Below are 14780 nucleotides of genomic sequence, written 5' to 3' on the forward strand. Positions count from 1 at the left end.
TTATTTCCCAAAGAAAATAAAAAGAGAAAGAAACAAACCGTTTATAAAAGAATTAGAATTCCAAGAGGCTAAGAATAAAGAGTACAAAAGATTGAAATGATCTAAATCTTTGAAAATTAAGAGAAAAGACAACTGAGGATGAGAGTGAACTCTAAAGATTCATTTGTGAAGGAGATTTGATAACCATCAGAGGAGGGAAATTGTGAACGCATATTAAAACATTTAGAGGAATAATGCTAAACAAAGTACAAAACTAATGATGTTAAAACGTGTCTTAAATCCAAAAACGATATGACCACGTAAACGTGTTAGGTCTGAAAACACTAAGAGGGTCATTACAAGTTTGGCGGTCTTTTGGGAAGACTACAGCGGTGGCAGCCGCCAAAAGACCACCATGCTGGCAGTAATCCGACCACCATATTAAGAGTTACACTGTCAGGTCTGCCAAAGAACAGCCAATTATTTTAAAGCAGCAGGACACTGGAGGACGGAAACGAGGTGGTTCCACCACCAGCATTGTCAGCCCGACAAAAATCCTCTTATCAGATTACGATCCACAAATCACAACAGCGGTTCCTGCATGGTGGAAAACTGGCGCAGTGCGAACCATGTATCATGCCAGACACTTCACTAGCCAATAAAGGTGAACACCCATGTCAATAGTCAGATAACATAAGATGGTATTAGCAGTCTAATGACTAGCAACATAGTTTAACACCTTTAAGCATGGTGTATGGTATTGAAATTACAGATTCTCATGTTGTACTAAGTAAGATTTTGCAGCACCTGTCATTGTCATTTCTGGGGATCATGTTAAGACACTGCGTGCATCTCACTAATACTCTAAATGAAACATCACTTGTTGTATCACTTACTGCAACTCTGTGTTCCACTCCTCCCACAGGTAACCTTGCCATTGCCACCATGGTGAGCATACCAGAGACTGCCACTACCCCTTTGGATGAAGGCCCCAGTGAGGACAACACCCCTGGATGTGTGGACATTGAGGACGAAGCTGGCCCACCAGGGACACCTGGTCCGTCAACAAATGTCAGCCTCACCCTGCACACAGTGACTCCTCCAAGCACCGTTGCATCAACATCACAGGCAATCATTCACCCTCATACCTGTGTTCCATGGACTGTTTTATCCATTGTGTGCCCCACAGTACAGGTACCTGCATCTCACCCTGTCACCCCTCACTATGATGGTTCTGCTACCACTGGGAGTGGGCACACTGTGCCAGAGGCGAAGGCACGTGGGGGTAGGGTACGTGGGAGGGATGGTGTGGGCCAGAGGATGGGGACTCCAAGGGACAATACTGACCAGGAAAAATTCCCAAGGCATGATTGGTCAGGTAGTCACCATAATTGGGGAAATCGATCAGCTGCAGGGGGACAACCACCAGTAAGTTATGCAGCACTGGCAGGCACAAAATGCCATCCTGACTTCCATTGCTGGGGTGCTGTGGAACATTAACACTACCCTGAGTAGGTCTGGCGCACAACATCTGGCCTCTTCCACTAGTGATAAATCTTCGGGTCCTTCAACATCTGCAGCTGCTAGTGGAATGGAGGCCCTGCCAAAAGAAGGACATGCCTCAGACAGCCCACCTCCTGTAGCAGAGGAACCTCCCCCGGAAAACATGGATGTCCACCAAGACATCCAAAAGGAGCAGATGCCACGACGAAAACCACTGCCAGGGGGTAAACCTCTCCTGGCTGGTTCCCCTTGTGTGCCACAGATACACCCTGTTGATTGTTCTGAAACCTTACTCCATTTTCAGGTGGTGCAAGAACATTGGACTTGTGTTTTCTAATGGCGTAGCAGCTGCCCTGATGATTTCAGCCACTATGACTGAACCCTTCAATGTTTACTTTGTGCCTATTTGGTCACTATTATCATATGTTGTTGTGCACTCCCCAATAAATAACACTTTAATTGACATAAATGGATGAACATATTTAGCATTAACCATAAGGGTGTTCCTAAGGATAGACTGAAGGTTATTATACACGAGATGCATTTCATGAAATCTGGTTCTACCCCATCCCTAACAGAAATGTGGCCGACTGGGAAAACAATATGAGCAAAATTATCATTAAAATAAACACAGCAAAGTACTTTGAAATACAGTGAAGGAAATGTAGTAAACACACAAGAAAACATACACGTGCCATGTTTCTTGAAATGGTAACAAATGAATGTAGTATGCAAGATATCAGACAATTAGAAGGCAAAATTCCTGTTTCAGAAAAGAACAAGCTAAATTAAATATTCTGGATCAGGACTGCATTTTCTGTTCAATTTATTATTAATCATTTGTATATATTATGGCTTTGAGTAAAGACAAAATCTAACTCGTTACTGATCACACTGTTGCTGCAAGGATCAGTGCACATATTATTCCTCCCAGCAGCGTTAAGATCCATCATTTTCATATTACATGATTCCTGTACAAGTGTGAAATTCCATATGTACGTACTTACTTATGTACAGAAAAAATATGTCAGTTCTTCAACTAACAATGGACCTTTATATTACAGGAATGTGAATCATTGTTTCTAACATAGGTATATATATATACATTCATACATATATATAGGCATATAATTTTATACCCTGTACCATTTTTATGGTGTTTTCAACAGTTTAACAGACAATGATACAAACCCTAGATTTGCTCCACTTTAAAAATTCATTATAAATTTGTGTTATGGTTCCACTGAAAGACCACGAAATTTGCAAGTCAATTATGATCATTAGTCAGAAAACTGAAAATTAAAAAACAAAAAAAAGTTTATAAAAATATTTCAATTTTAATTTCACTCATACTAAGGAACATAAATCATAGACAGTAAAAAGGGTTAAAACATCATATGCATAATAGTTTTAAAAGGAGAAAATGACATGGCTTCTACTTTTAAATGGTCTTGCAGCATAGCCATAACGCTTAACCTTTTATTTTGTAGCTCATCCATAATATTTTTCCAGACCACTCAATAACATATCAGCAACACGTGAATGACATCATTGGACTGACTTTTTTGGTGGTTGGGAGACGTTGAGAGGCATTATAGAGACTATTTATGATACTGGATATATCATTTCAGTAAAAGGCATATAACAGCCTTGGTTCTGGAACACTCAGCTGTAGAACACGTACTCAGTATACTTTAGACTTTTTTATTGGGTTGTACTTTTATTTTTTTGACAACCCCCTATTTTATAGCAGCATCTAAGAAAACCAATGACTCTCGTGTACTATGTCAATAACTAGGGTTTGTTTTTCAGAAAATAAATATATGCTTGGTATACAGTACATAATGGTGTTAATCGATATTATTTTCCATATTAGTTTTTTGATTTGTAATACATATTTACTGCGACAGGTTAGGCACAAATGATTACTAGGTAACTTCCTTTGAGAAGACGTTAGTTGACTACAGTAGTTCACAAGGACACATTAAGATCTGAACAAATGAAAGAGGTGTTTACAAAACAGAATACTTCCATCCTGCTTTCTTGTATCATTTCTCCTTTCAGTAAAGACACTTGATACACCTCACATCTATGGGCTATGCTTGACACTACATGCCTTAGAATATACTGATTCATTTAGTAACATTATACAGAGAGCAAATCGTGCATTTTCAGACAGATTTGATGCAATTGTATTTCTTTAAATGAACGCCACAGTCAGCTACAAATCTACAGTGGAGACACAGAAAGCGCTTGAAAGCAGAAATCAAGTTATGGTTTCATAAATAACATTTCAAATTCAAAATCTCTTTTAGTACGAAAAGCTGAGATTCAAAATCGACATTATGGCATTTGTTTTTAGGGATGTGTGATTTCTGTGTATGTTCAGGAATTTTCTAAAATCTAAAGCACGTTGTGGTGCCCCGCATCAAATTGACTGACCCTACATTTCTTTAAAAAAAGAACATGCAGGGAAAATGTGTATGTACTGCTAGTGGCAAGACAGAACCATAACGGTATAAGTGAAATGCAAACACATTCCAGGATTAAGCTTACTATTTTGCATTTTAACACTGTGTGTAAAAATATAACATTGTAAGAATCTAAGATGATGCATTTACACTTTTTCTACGTTTAAACTGCACCACTAAACTTTAATGTGAACAGACAAAAAAAACATATTTTAAAACAAAGACATTGCAATGATACACCACACAGACACTATATTTGTTCAGGTCTAGAAAGTTATTTACAGTTGACGTAGTCGTGTTCATAGTCTTTCGCATATTGAACCTGCACGACTAGTCCACAAAAAATCATTAAAACAAAAGGAATGACAACAGGACGTGATGTTTGAATGACGAACCATTGCGATTTTCTGAGGTGTCCTACAAGTGTGAGCTGTATTCTTCTGAAATATCTGCTTTCAAGAACCAAATGTTAAATGTCAATAATTTCAACATATGGCATAGACTGAAAACCTCATAAAAATTCACCATATTTGTGTAGGAATATGGCGGCATGACATTTTAGATGGTTAGGTCCTTGCTGCAGCTTGCCACTAAGAGATACCACAGAGTGACTTGTTTTCAAATTGTAACATTCTTGAACTTTCAACCACACTCTTCCAAAACTTACCATATGAAGAGTTGCATTTTGAACGCTTATTTGTTATTGAAATTGAGTTTTGTACTCAAAACCGAACAAAACAGATAGAAAATGCACAGGAAAGCATAGATTTCTTTTGCAATAACAAGAAAGGAAGACATTATTTATGTAACAAGTAAATCTAAAGAGTCCTTTGAAAGTTCTCTTTTTGGATCCTCTTTCTTTACATTCTTTGTGTAAGATTAAGCCATCTAAAATATTTCTCCATAATATACTTTAGGGCTTTATGGGGTAATAGATTAAAAATAGTTTCTGGGGATGGTCTCAGTTTATAACAGTGTCTGGATTTTACAGTGTTAATAAGGATCATAAATTTGAAGGGTATCGTGGTTTGTCTGATTCTTGGTCTGCATTTAAGACTGTAGTTGAATCCCTGTTTGGAGCTGGAGCTGGAGCTGGTGGTGGTGGCCCTCGAACAGGGGGCAGTGCACCCGATGACATCTGCCGGAATAGTGACACCCTTTGTGGAACAGTACCTCTGCTGCCAGACTGAATGCTTGCACTTTGCACACCAGAGATGGGGTGTGGAAGGGAGGCTAAAGACTCTCCTACTGTTGGATGAGGTCTGGAAATCAAGGTAGATATCTCATGAGGCAATGAAGGTTGTGAGGCAGAAAGTGGCCTCACTTCTCTGGTCAGGTTTGTATTGTGGAGAGCCTGTGTGCTCTTGTGTGCTTCATTTTTCTGTGATGACCCTGCAGACTGCTGCTGGTGCTGCATCAGTGACAATTGTGAAGCTGTTGGAGAGCCATATTGAAAAGTTCGTGCTGCTAGTGGGCTTTGTACTGGTGGGCTGCAGACTGCGGTTGTATAGGAGGAAGGTGATAGAATCGTTGCTTGTTGAGGTGTCTGGAGGCTTGGTGTAGGAGAATTCAGGTTTCCATGAGACCGGCTAGTGGCAGTATACACAGGTGGTGAGCGAGTCCTGCTTCTCAAAGATGAAGTTGTGGTAGAATTTAGAGCCGGCATTTGCTGATAGCTAACTGACGCAATGGCTTCCACCATCTCCCTGTCTTGTTTCACTATTTGCTTCAGAATCTCGCTCTCCTGGTTGTTGAAGACTCCCGTGTTGAGATCCTTTTGAAACCTTTGCAGAAGAATCGAGTTCTTCTTCCCTGTCAAAGAAAATGTAAAAATTTAGCATATCATTATACTGGCATTGTATGATAATTCAACATTCAATAGCAATAAAGTGTTATTCTCAAAGTCAAAGCAGAACAACCTTTAACTCTGAGTGGTGTCAGAAACCAGATACTATTTGTGTATCCACAAAAAAAATGAAATTCACCTCTGATCGGTAAAGTGGATAAGTAGATCTTCTGGCATTGTCTTAACTTTATATGTTACTTAAGAGAAAATCTGTAACTAGCACATATTTGCTAACAAAGTCCATTTGGAGACCATTTTTTAATAATTGCAAATCATGGAAAGTGGACAGTACCTCATTTATTTACACCCAAAAAAGCCATGTTTTAAACGTTTGAACATTACACTGGACCACTAGCATTGGGTTCCCTGATGAACGTATCCCTCTATCGTGCTGTAAGTCATTGGTCATGCCTAACAAATCCTTGGAGCTGATCCAAGTCAGCATTAACTCACGAGTAAATATTCCAATAGTTCTGGGATATTTAAAAAATGTTTACCATATCATTATTCATTGCTCAAATCCCCAATGCCTAAGCAATTCAGTCCTTGAGAACTATCAACGCATATCCATTGTGTACATTATTTCTATACATACCTGTTGAACTTAACATAACTTTATGGTCAGAAGATAATCAAATTCTATCTAACCGTATTCAATGGAAAAACACTTAGGGCCTCATTATGAGTTTGGCAGAGGGGATTACGCCATCTCAAATGCGACGGATATCCCTTCTGCTGTATTACAAGTTCCATAGGACATAACGGAACTTGTAATACGTGGACAGGCTATTCATCATGTTTTTGATGGAGAAATCCACTCCTCCAAACTTGTAATGAGGCCCTTAGTTAACCTAGAATTACATTTTCAATGTAAACTGTCGAGAAATATCACAATTGTGACAAGTAACGTTTTAAAGTAAGCTCTCAAAAAAAGAAAAAGCTTGTTTAAGATAAAAATGCAGTGTTAACCTCTTAAGACCTTTGCTGATGATCTCATATATGACAAGTAGGATTATAAATTACATGATTCTTAGTTAATGAGGTCTGTAATACAATTTTTAGGAGGTTTCTAAATACTTCACATGCTACAGTTGAAAGGCAAAAATACTGGTAACCTTGACTCATATTGGGAAATCGATGCCAGGTTAAATGCCCATAGATGTGATTCTCACTGTAGGTCATTGGAAACTGTACAGCAATGACTGAACTATATCTAAAGCCTACTACACACTCCTCAGGTGTACATTTTGACTCACTAACACTGTATACAGAATCAACTTATAAGCAGATACTACAGTATGGTTTTGCAGGCAAAAAACATAAAAAGGTTTTGGAAATGTGATAAATGCTATGGTTCTGTGCTGTCTATCAAACTGTGGAACGTCAATGGATTGGATAATTGTGTTTATCGCTATAGGTAAGCAAACATATTATTATTGAGATAAATATCATTATATATTCCGATTCTGTGTATTGTAGTAGCTTAAAAGTTGCAGTTTACTATTACTATTACTATTTCCAGATGTTAATGTCTAGTTAACCTTTAACAGGCTATCATCATAAAAAACAATGTCTTGTCCTTCCTGCTTTCACATGCGGTTAGACTTGCCCTCTTCAATCAACATGGCCGGACACAAGAATATGGAATCAATCACTGTGCCGAGTGGATTCAGGAATACGCAGCCTTGGTATTCAATTCGTTGACATTCAGCACTGCCAGCCACGGGCTTCTGGGAAGAGAGTTGGATGCTTGCACTCATTCTTTTGCAAATTAGGCATTGCTGTCACTGATAGTTTGCTTGATTGTTGTATCTGTGGTATAAGATTGGATTTTCATTTTGAACAACAGAGCTATTGTGTTTTAAAAGGTGTGTATTTTCTTAGGAAACAAATCATAATTTCATCCTTCCCAAGTAAGTGAAATCTGAACAATACCTCTGCCTTCTTCATAATTCTATATTGTAAATTACAATGGGGACCTTGAATTCTATAGGGACCTTGGGTAATTGAGGATATCAAGGGAATAGTGGTCACCAAAACAATGCGGCTGAAGCAATATCAAAATATTTAAATCACAACAATGTTTTAGTAATACAAAATAAAGAGCAAACAATATGTACAAACAAGAATAATAGTGAGGTACAAAACCAGTGGGGTGAGAAAATGTGCTTGGTGCTCTGGCAAAAGTTATACATTTTTGTAAGCTTCACAATGTCTTTATCACAATGTTCCTAGTATATATTAAGCCCATTTATTTCAAATTGTTATCATCTGAGCGGGTCTGCATTATTTGTTGAATGTATTTAGCTCTTTTATAAATGTAGGATCACCATCAACCAAAAACTTAAATGTTAACATAGTAAGTGATATATCAAAACAGTTCTTGTTATTTAGGTGACACCGGTGCATATCTTTTGGCAAACACATTGCTGGCAGTCTAGATGAACTGGGTATAATCTATATGTGGGAGGATAGGGAGGTGCCCAATTTCACTTGGGTATTTACATCCCAAATATAAGTAGGGTGCATCACTACATTGCTCAACTAATATTTAAAAAGGTAAGCTGCAGAATGTAAATATGTCTCCACAACATACACATTGACAAATTATACTACTACATGCATAGGAGCCAAAAATGTCTTAAGGTCAACTCAAAAACACTGTGAATGATCACTACGACAAAAAAAAAATCCTTATGTGCTGTTCAAGTAGACTATCTTTTCACAGCTTTCTGTGTATAAAATTATAAGTTATTTGGATAAGGTCAAATTATCCTTGAACACAGTAATTGATGGTTGCTTTAAGTGTTTACTCCTTATAATATAATTTGCTAATTCCAAAATACTTCTCATATCATTCCATCCATGCCCAATGCATTTTGAACTCAGTATTCCTTCTTCAGGGGTATAATTACTGATCTACAACAACAATAATCCCCTCAAGTTAGATTGAACCATGTCAATGTCAGTGTGTCATCATCACTAAATACCAGCAACCTCACAAAACTATATTCAGACCCCATCAGCATAGAACATATATCAGTGTAAAAAAAAAACATCTCTAGTATGTAATGCTCAGGGTGGAAAAACTAGTTTATCCCACCTTGTTGCTACAATATTATCATGCATATAAACACCATGATTGTTGTCTGACACTATCAGTTCCAAATAAAAACGTCAGCAGTTACAGTGAGTGTGAGAAACACAAGTGACCAACAAATAAAAATCAACACTGATAAACATTATGCAAATGAAATTAAGTGCAACGTTGTCTCGAGGTGTAACATGCAAACTAATCTGTATGAAATTCTTAAACCATGTATGCAAACACGAGAAAAACTAATGGCTGTTGCACCAACATCATAAACACAAACACCAAAGGGAGTGTGACTAAGATCTCGCTCTGAAGGTTCATGAGGAACCTCAGCTGTTCACATATAGGTCACATGATAAAAGTCATTACAAGGTAGCCATTTCGATCTAGTAAATAGATAACTGAAAGCACATGTATTACTATTCATTCAGTGGCAAAATATGCAAAACACCAACAGAAAAGCCTGACTAAAACATACTGTCACTTACCCAAATAAAATTAACCATGTGTTGATATGTTGAGAAATGTCCAATAAACTTCAAAGTAATCATGATGAACATCAAAACACACTTCAAGATTCATTCCATTGTGCACATAATCAAAGTATATTAACATGTCTGTTAAATGTAATGGAGTCACAAAAACAACAATTTGTGACTCAAACCTCATGTTTCGTTGAAGAAACAAGACTATTTCCTGCCATTAGAACCAATAGGTTGTTCGGTGTCAAGTCTTCATATCAAGTATAATTTCTTGTTCAGGAATCTTATGTGCATGTTTATTTCTGGATTCTGTTTAGCCTGTTCCAGCACATGGAATCTCAATTGTGTGCTGTTGTGTCTAGCTACATTAAATTTGATAGCTTCTGTAGATCTATTGCAACCTTGTTCGATATTACTTTTATCTTCTACTATCCACAGTTTTATTTTTCTTTCTGTCTTACCAACATGCAAAAGACCAAAGGGCATTTAATCGAGTAATGCAATTATGTGTGTTGTAATCACTGTGGGTCTGATTTAGATCTTGAGGGTGTTACCGACAAGCCGCGTCGGCGGCGGACTGTCCAGTCGACTGTGTTCTGCTCACTATATCTAGATGTTACAGCTCTGCAAGTGAAGACTTGCTGATGGAGGAGATGGTAGCAGAACCCCATGGACTCTGTACAACGGCAGGGGCTATGGAATAGAGGTAAGGGACACACACATATCATACCTTAGCCATATATGTCTCCCTGCACTACACAAAACACCATATACACACCAGCATCCATTATGATTCCAACACAACACGACACACTAATCTACACAAACACACTCACACACAAGTACAACTACACACATCATGACAATGTCTGCCACACAACAACACCACTCACCTGAATGTGTCACACAGCAACACAACATACATAACAACTTGGGTCTCACATGCAAGTGACACACATACAGACACAACCACATCACACACTCCAGCTCCCTCCACCTCAACCAGCCGATTCCCCCCCCCCCACACACACACACGTACTGACTCACATATGCAACAGACAGCAAAAACCTACCAGTAAAGGTCCCCTTGCAATGCACACACATGGACACTGTTGTCAAGTGTGAATATATCCTCATTGTTGTGCCAGCATTCTTATTGTAATGAATGATGACGCCACAATGGCATGTGTGCATGTGCACGATATGTGTGTTGGGCCAGTGTGTCCCCAGCCAGGTGTGAAACAATTGTCTCCCCACCATATGCATATCACAGTGATTAAAATAAATGATTGAGACATGTATATGCCTTCAGTGGTCCCGATCTGTATGGTAGTATTGGGACTGAATCTACTTTGGAAAGGGTATAACAATTTATCAAACAATGTTTTCTCCTACTTAAAATCATAGAAGAAATACACATACTGGGTAAGTTGTAACTTTGGAGAAAGGATAACTCAGAAAGGAGATAAAGTTTTAAGGAACCTGGCAGGGTGCCAAAATTTAATTAGGACATACTGTATGAAGCAAAGATGGTCACATGAGTGAGGAAAAATCCCAGAAGTATGAAGGAATAAATCACCATTAGGTAGGGAGAGACCCAAAGGGACCAGCACTACACAACATTTCTGAGGGGCACAGAAGAAAGGTCCCAGGGGAACTCAGGAAACAAAGAAAAACAGAATCAGTAAATAGTGCACATCCATGTTACTCCTGGGAATGGAATCCATATAAACGGCATTGATTGTTGTCTTCAAAATCAGTTGAGTACAGGTAGAATAACACTCTCCCTACCAACTTTATCTTTCTCTTTTTACCCTAATGACCATTCAGAATGACAATAAGAATGCATCTATAAAGGTGTATAAAGCATAAACAACCTAAAATCATTAAAAAGCCACAGAAGCTGGAAAAGTCAAGGATACAGGACTGGAAAGGTAGGAACTTTGTAGAGTCAGTGGGAGGCTCGCTCTATGCAGTGGTGGCTGCACGCAATGATAGGAAGCAATGTGAACATTCCCTAACTAGGGATTCAGTGGTGGCATCAGCACAATTTGGCTGCAAGGAGTGAAACAACATTGCCAAGAAATAAGAAACATGAAGCAGCAGGACTGTTAGGAGCACTACATTCAAAGCAGAGGTAATTATATCCTTTTTACTTTGATAGCCCTGCAAATTCTTGAATGTTCTCCAGTAAAGCTAATTTAGCACAGAGACAGACAGTTTACTTGTATTCATATATGCAAGATACTTAAGCACCCTGAAACAGTGCAGAAAAGTCTGGTGGAAAAAGTAAAGGCCATAGCAAAGGAAGCACAAATATTCTATTGCAGCCTGGAACACAGAAGCCCAACATTAGATATCAGTTCAGATCTGGTGATCAAGAATCAGACTCCTTAAATCAGATTGAAAAAGGGGAGGGCACACATGGCACTTTAGGTAATCAACAAATCACATCTTCCTTAAAACCACAGGAAGCCAAAAATAGGAGTGCCTTGTCAACCGATAACAGTACAAAAAAGACTGTAGTACAGTAAGTAGGAAGGAAACTTCTAACTTAAGTCTCCAAGCCTACTAAATACATAAAACCACCCCATCTTGAAGATCAGATTTTAGACTTCCAAAGACTTAAAAAATATGTTGTCAAATGAAATAGATAATCCCCCAATTACTTCATCCCAATCTAAGCGGGTATTAGTGGCTCCCATGGAAAACAGTACAGACTGTGCTCTAAAAACAATGGACCCCAGAGAAATAACTGACAAAATATATCCTTATCCCATGGGTATAGTCCATTATCTGAAATGGAAGGGGAGATGTCAATGCATGATTCACAGCAAGATAGCACTGCTTTAGGGGTGTTTCCTTGGATAATTTGTAACCCCCAGATTCCTACTGTATCATCATTGAAAACTCCCTTGAGACCCCATCTTTTGAGATGAGAGCTAGTTTTGCTTTGTTGCTAAGAGACGTATCCAGCAAAATAAGGAATAGGTTCAGTATAACAGAGTTACAGGACACATGTAAAAAATTATCAGACAATATTGATGAGTTGGCTCTGCAGACTGCAACACTGGAAGAGAAACTGACATTATATGTACAAAGGAACACACAGATGCTATCCTCAATTAATGTTAATGAAAAGATAAAACAAGCTACTCCTACGAGGCTAAAGAATCAAACTAGGTGTAATAACATCAAAACTGTAAATGTACCTAAAGGCAAAGAAGGGGCTGACATTAAGAAATTTGTCATAAGGCTAATTTGAGAAGAACCTTTTATCATGAAGACCTTGAACTTGGGGGCCAAAGGGCACATAGAGACCCACCCAGATTGTCTCAAAATAGAAAATTATTGAACATTTTTCCGTCCACCTATTTGGTGAAAGACACTATACTGTCAATATATTTTTAGGACAAAACAATTGCTTTTCAATACTTTTCTTGCTCTGTCAGATCAGGCTTATGCCATGCCACCAAAGAAAGACATTGGGTTTTAGGAAGTAAGATGGCTAGGCTACATAGCCTTGGGGCTAAGGCACAAAACATTTCCAGTCATAGTAAAAGTTATGCGCTACAATAACTTGTACATAGTGAAAAATAAAGAGAAGGAGGACAAGATAATATAGACGATAAGCCAGAATAAACTCCTTGAAAAAATATGTGGTTTACAATCTGTGAAGAAGGCTTTAGCTTTGGAGTAAGGGGCAATTAGGTAGAAAAATGGGAGGGGGGAATGTGTGGGTGCTTAGTGTACTCAAATGACCAATTATGCCAAAGAGTAAAGGCGTGGAGCATGCTCAAACAGCTGTTAGGCCAGAGGTGTCTGGAGGGTTCCCTAGGGAGGGATGGCACTAGGTGAGGAGTATATGTGAAAAAGAAGAAGAAATCCTCGTAATCACAATTATTTCAATTTAGGGCAAAATGAACACAGTATTGCACGCAGCAACAGTGGCCACTGTATAGTGGATATGGAGGAAACAACTGTAATATTTTTCACTTGGAATGTGAATGGATTACGATCAGGGAAAAGGAAAATTAAAATTTTACAATTACTTAAGGAATCAGGAGCTAGCTTAATCATACTTCAAGTGATACAGCTGACCGCACTGGAGGCAAGAACCTCTTTAATATCAAAAGTTGATTCAGTCCATCAGTTCTTCTGCTCAAATATGCATAACAAAAGGTGTAGCCAATTTGATTAGAGCAAACATGGGTATTCAGTAGATAAACTCTAAGATGGATGAAAAAATAAGGTGGGCCAGAGCAGAAAACAGGATAGGCTGCTCTCAGTTTACATGTGTGGCTTTTATGCACCTATTGTGGGTGACTTTGAACAGCTTAGATCACTCTTTCATAAATTATTAGAATAAAGTGCACCCATTTTTGGAGGAGTTTATATTAACATTTTTGTGAGTACTACACTGGATTGATAAATACAAATTCTCCTAAAATGACAAATTGTCAAAATGTTTGATGATTAAGCACTAAGACATTAATATAGAGAAAAGAAGGGTCAGCAAAGGGTATATTCCTTTTAGAGTAACAAATATGAACATAGGTCAAGGTTAAAGTACTGGTTTGTGATCATAGATCCCAAGAGCAGATCAAATAAATTAAAAACATACCTGCATCTCTATTAGGTCATAAAATAGTCTATCTTGATGTAAAAATATTTTGAAGCATAGGTGCCAGAAGGGGATAATTTGAGAAGTGTTTTTTAACACATTCAGACTACAAACAGGATGATTATAAAGCCTTTATGATGTGCATTACTACCAAATAGACAAGGGAATATATCACAGCGGAAAAGAAAGAGGAGGAATTAATCCAGTCTGCAATGGAAAGGTTAGAGCTGCTACTCAGTGACCAGCACAGAGTTAATGAATATGCTCAGTTTAACTTGGAGTTTGAAGTATATAATCATGAGGAATCCTGGATTTTTCCCAATAAATAAAGAAAAAATGAAAATAATGACAAGGAATCATGTTTAGCAAAACAATTTTGTAAAATATGGTTGAGGTACTTAGGCATCCTGATACAACATCGAAGGCCAACATGGCTGATTACAGGGACGTTATAGTTAGGTTCACATATTACTCACACAAAACCATCGAATTTCAGCAGTTATATTTATACTTATGTTAAGAAACTACAACTCATGGCCTAAAGTTACTGTAGAGCCCGAGTTATAGTTTATTCAGATAAGTATAACTATAACTGCTGAATTTCTGTGGTTTTGTGTGAGTAAAATGTGGACCCGACTATAATGTCTCTGTAACCTTTGTGTTCTACAGTGAATTCCTATGTTTTGTTTAATTTAAAGTAATATTTAAGTACCCTACGTTAATACAACTACCGCTGTGCATAGCCTTTGGCCATGCATGAAAGGCAGGTTGACCACAGAGC

At 38.0% G+C, this 14780-nt stretch overlaps 1 protein-coding gene and 1 long non-coding RNA gene across 3 annotated transcripts in view; one reads left to right on the forward strand and one right to left on the reverse strand.

Annotated features, from left to right (window-relative positions):
* The window catches only part of LOC138283649 (uncharacterized), a 69613-nt gene extending 67315 nt beyond the window's left edge, over nucleotides 1-2298 (forward strand). For both annotated transcript variants that reach the window (XR_011201284.1, XR_011201286.1), the window contains one exon: nucleotides 905-2298. This is a non-coding gene — a long non-coding RNA (uncharacterized lncRNA). The remainder of the gene's footprint in view (nucleotides 1-904) is intronic.
* HCN1 (hyperpolarization activated cyclic nucleotide gated potassium channel 1) overlaps nucleotides 2293-14780 on the reverse strand; it is a 982006-nt gene continuing 969518 nt past the window's right edge. Inside the window, exon 8 of the mRNA XM_069221581.1 lies at nucleotides 2293-5765. Within this exon, the coding sequence (XP_069077682.1) occupies nucleotides 4957-5765 (809 nt within the window). The 3' untranslated portion in view covers nucleotides 2293-4956. The remainder of the gene's footprint in view (nucleotides 5766-14780) is intronic.

This window comes from Pleurodeles waltl, chromosome 1_1 (assembly GCF_031143425.1).
Source record: "Pleurodeles waltl isolate 20211129_DDA chromosome 1_1, aPleWal1.hap1.20221129, whole genome shotgun sequence".
In the NCBI taxonomy this organism is placed as follows: domain Eukaryota; kingdom Metazoa; phylum Chordata; class Amphibia; order Caudata; family Salamandridae; genus Pleurodeles; species Pleurodeles waltl.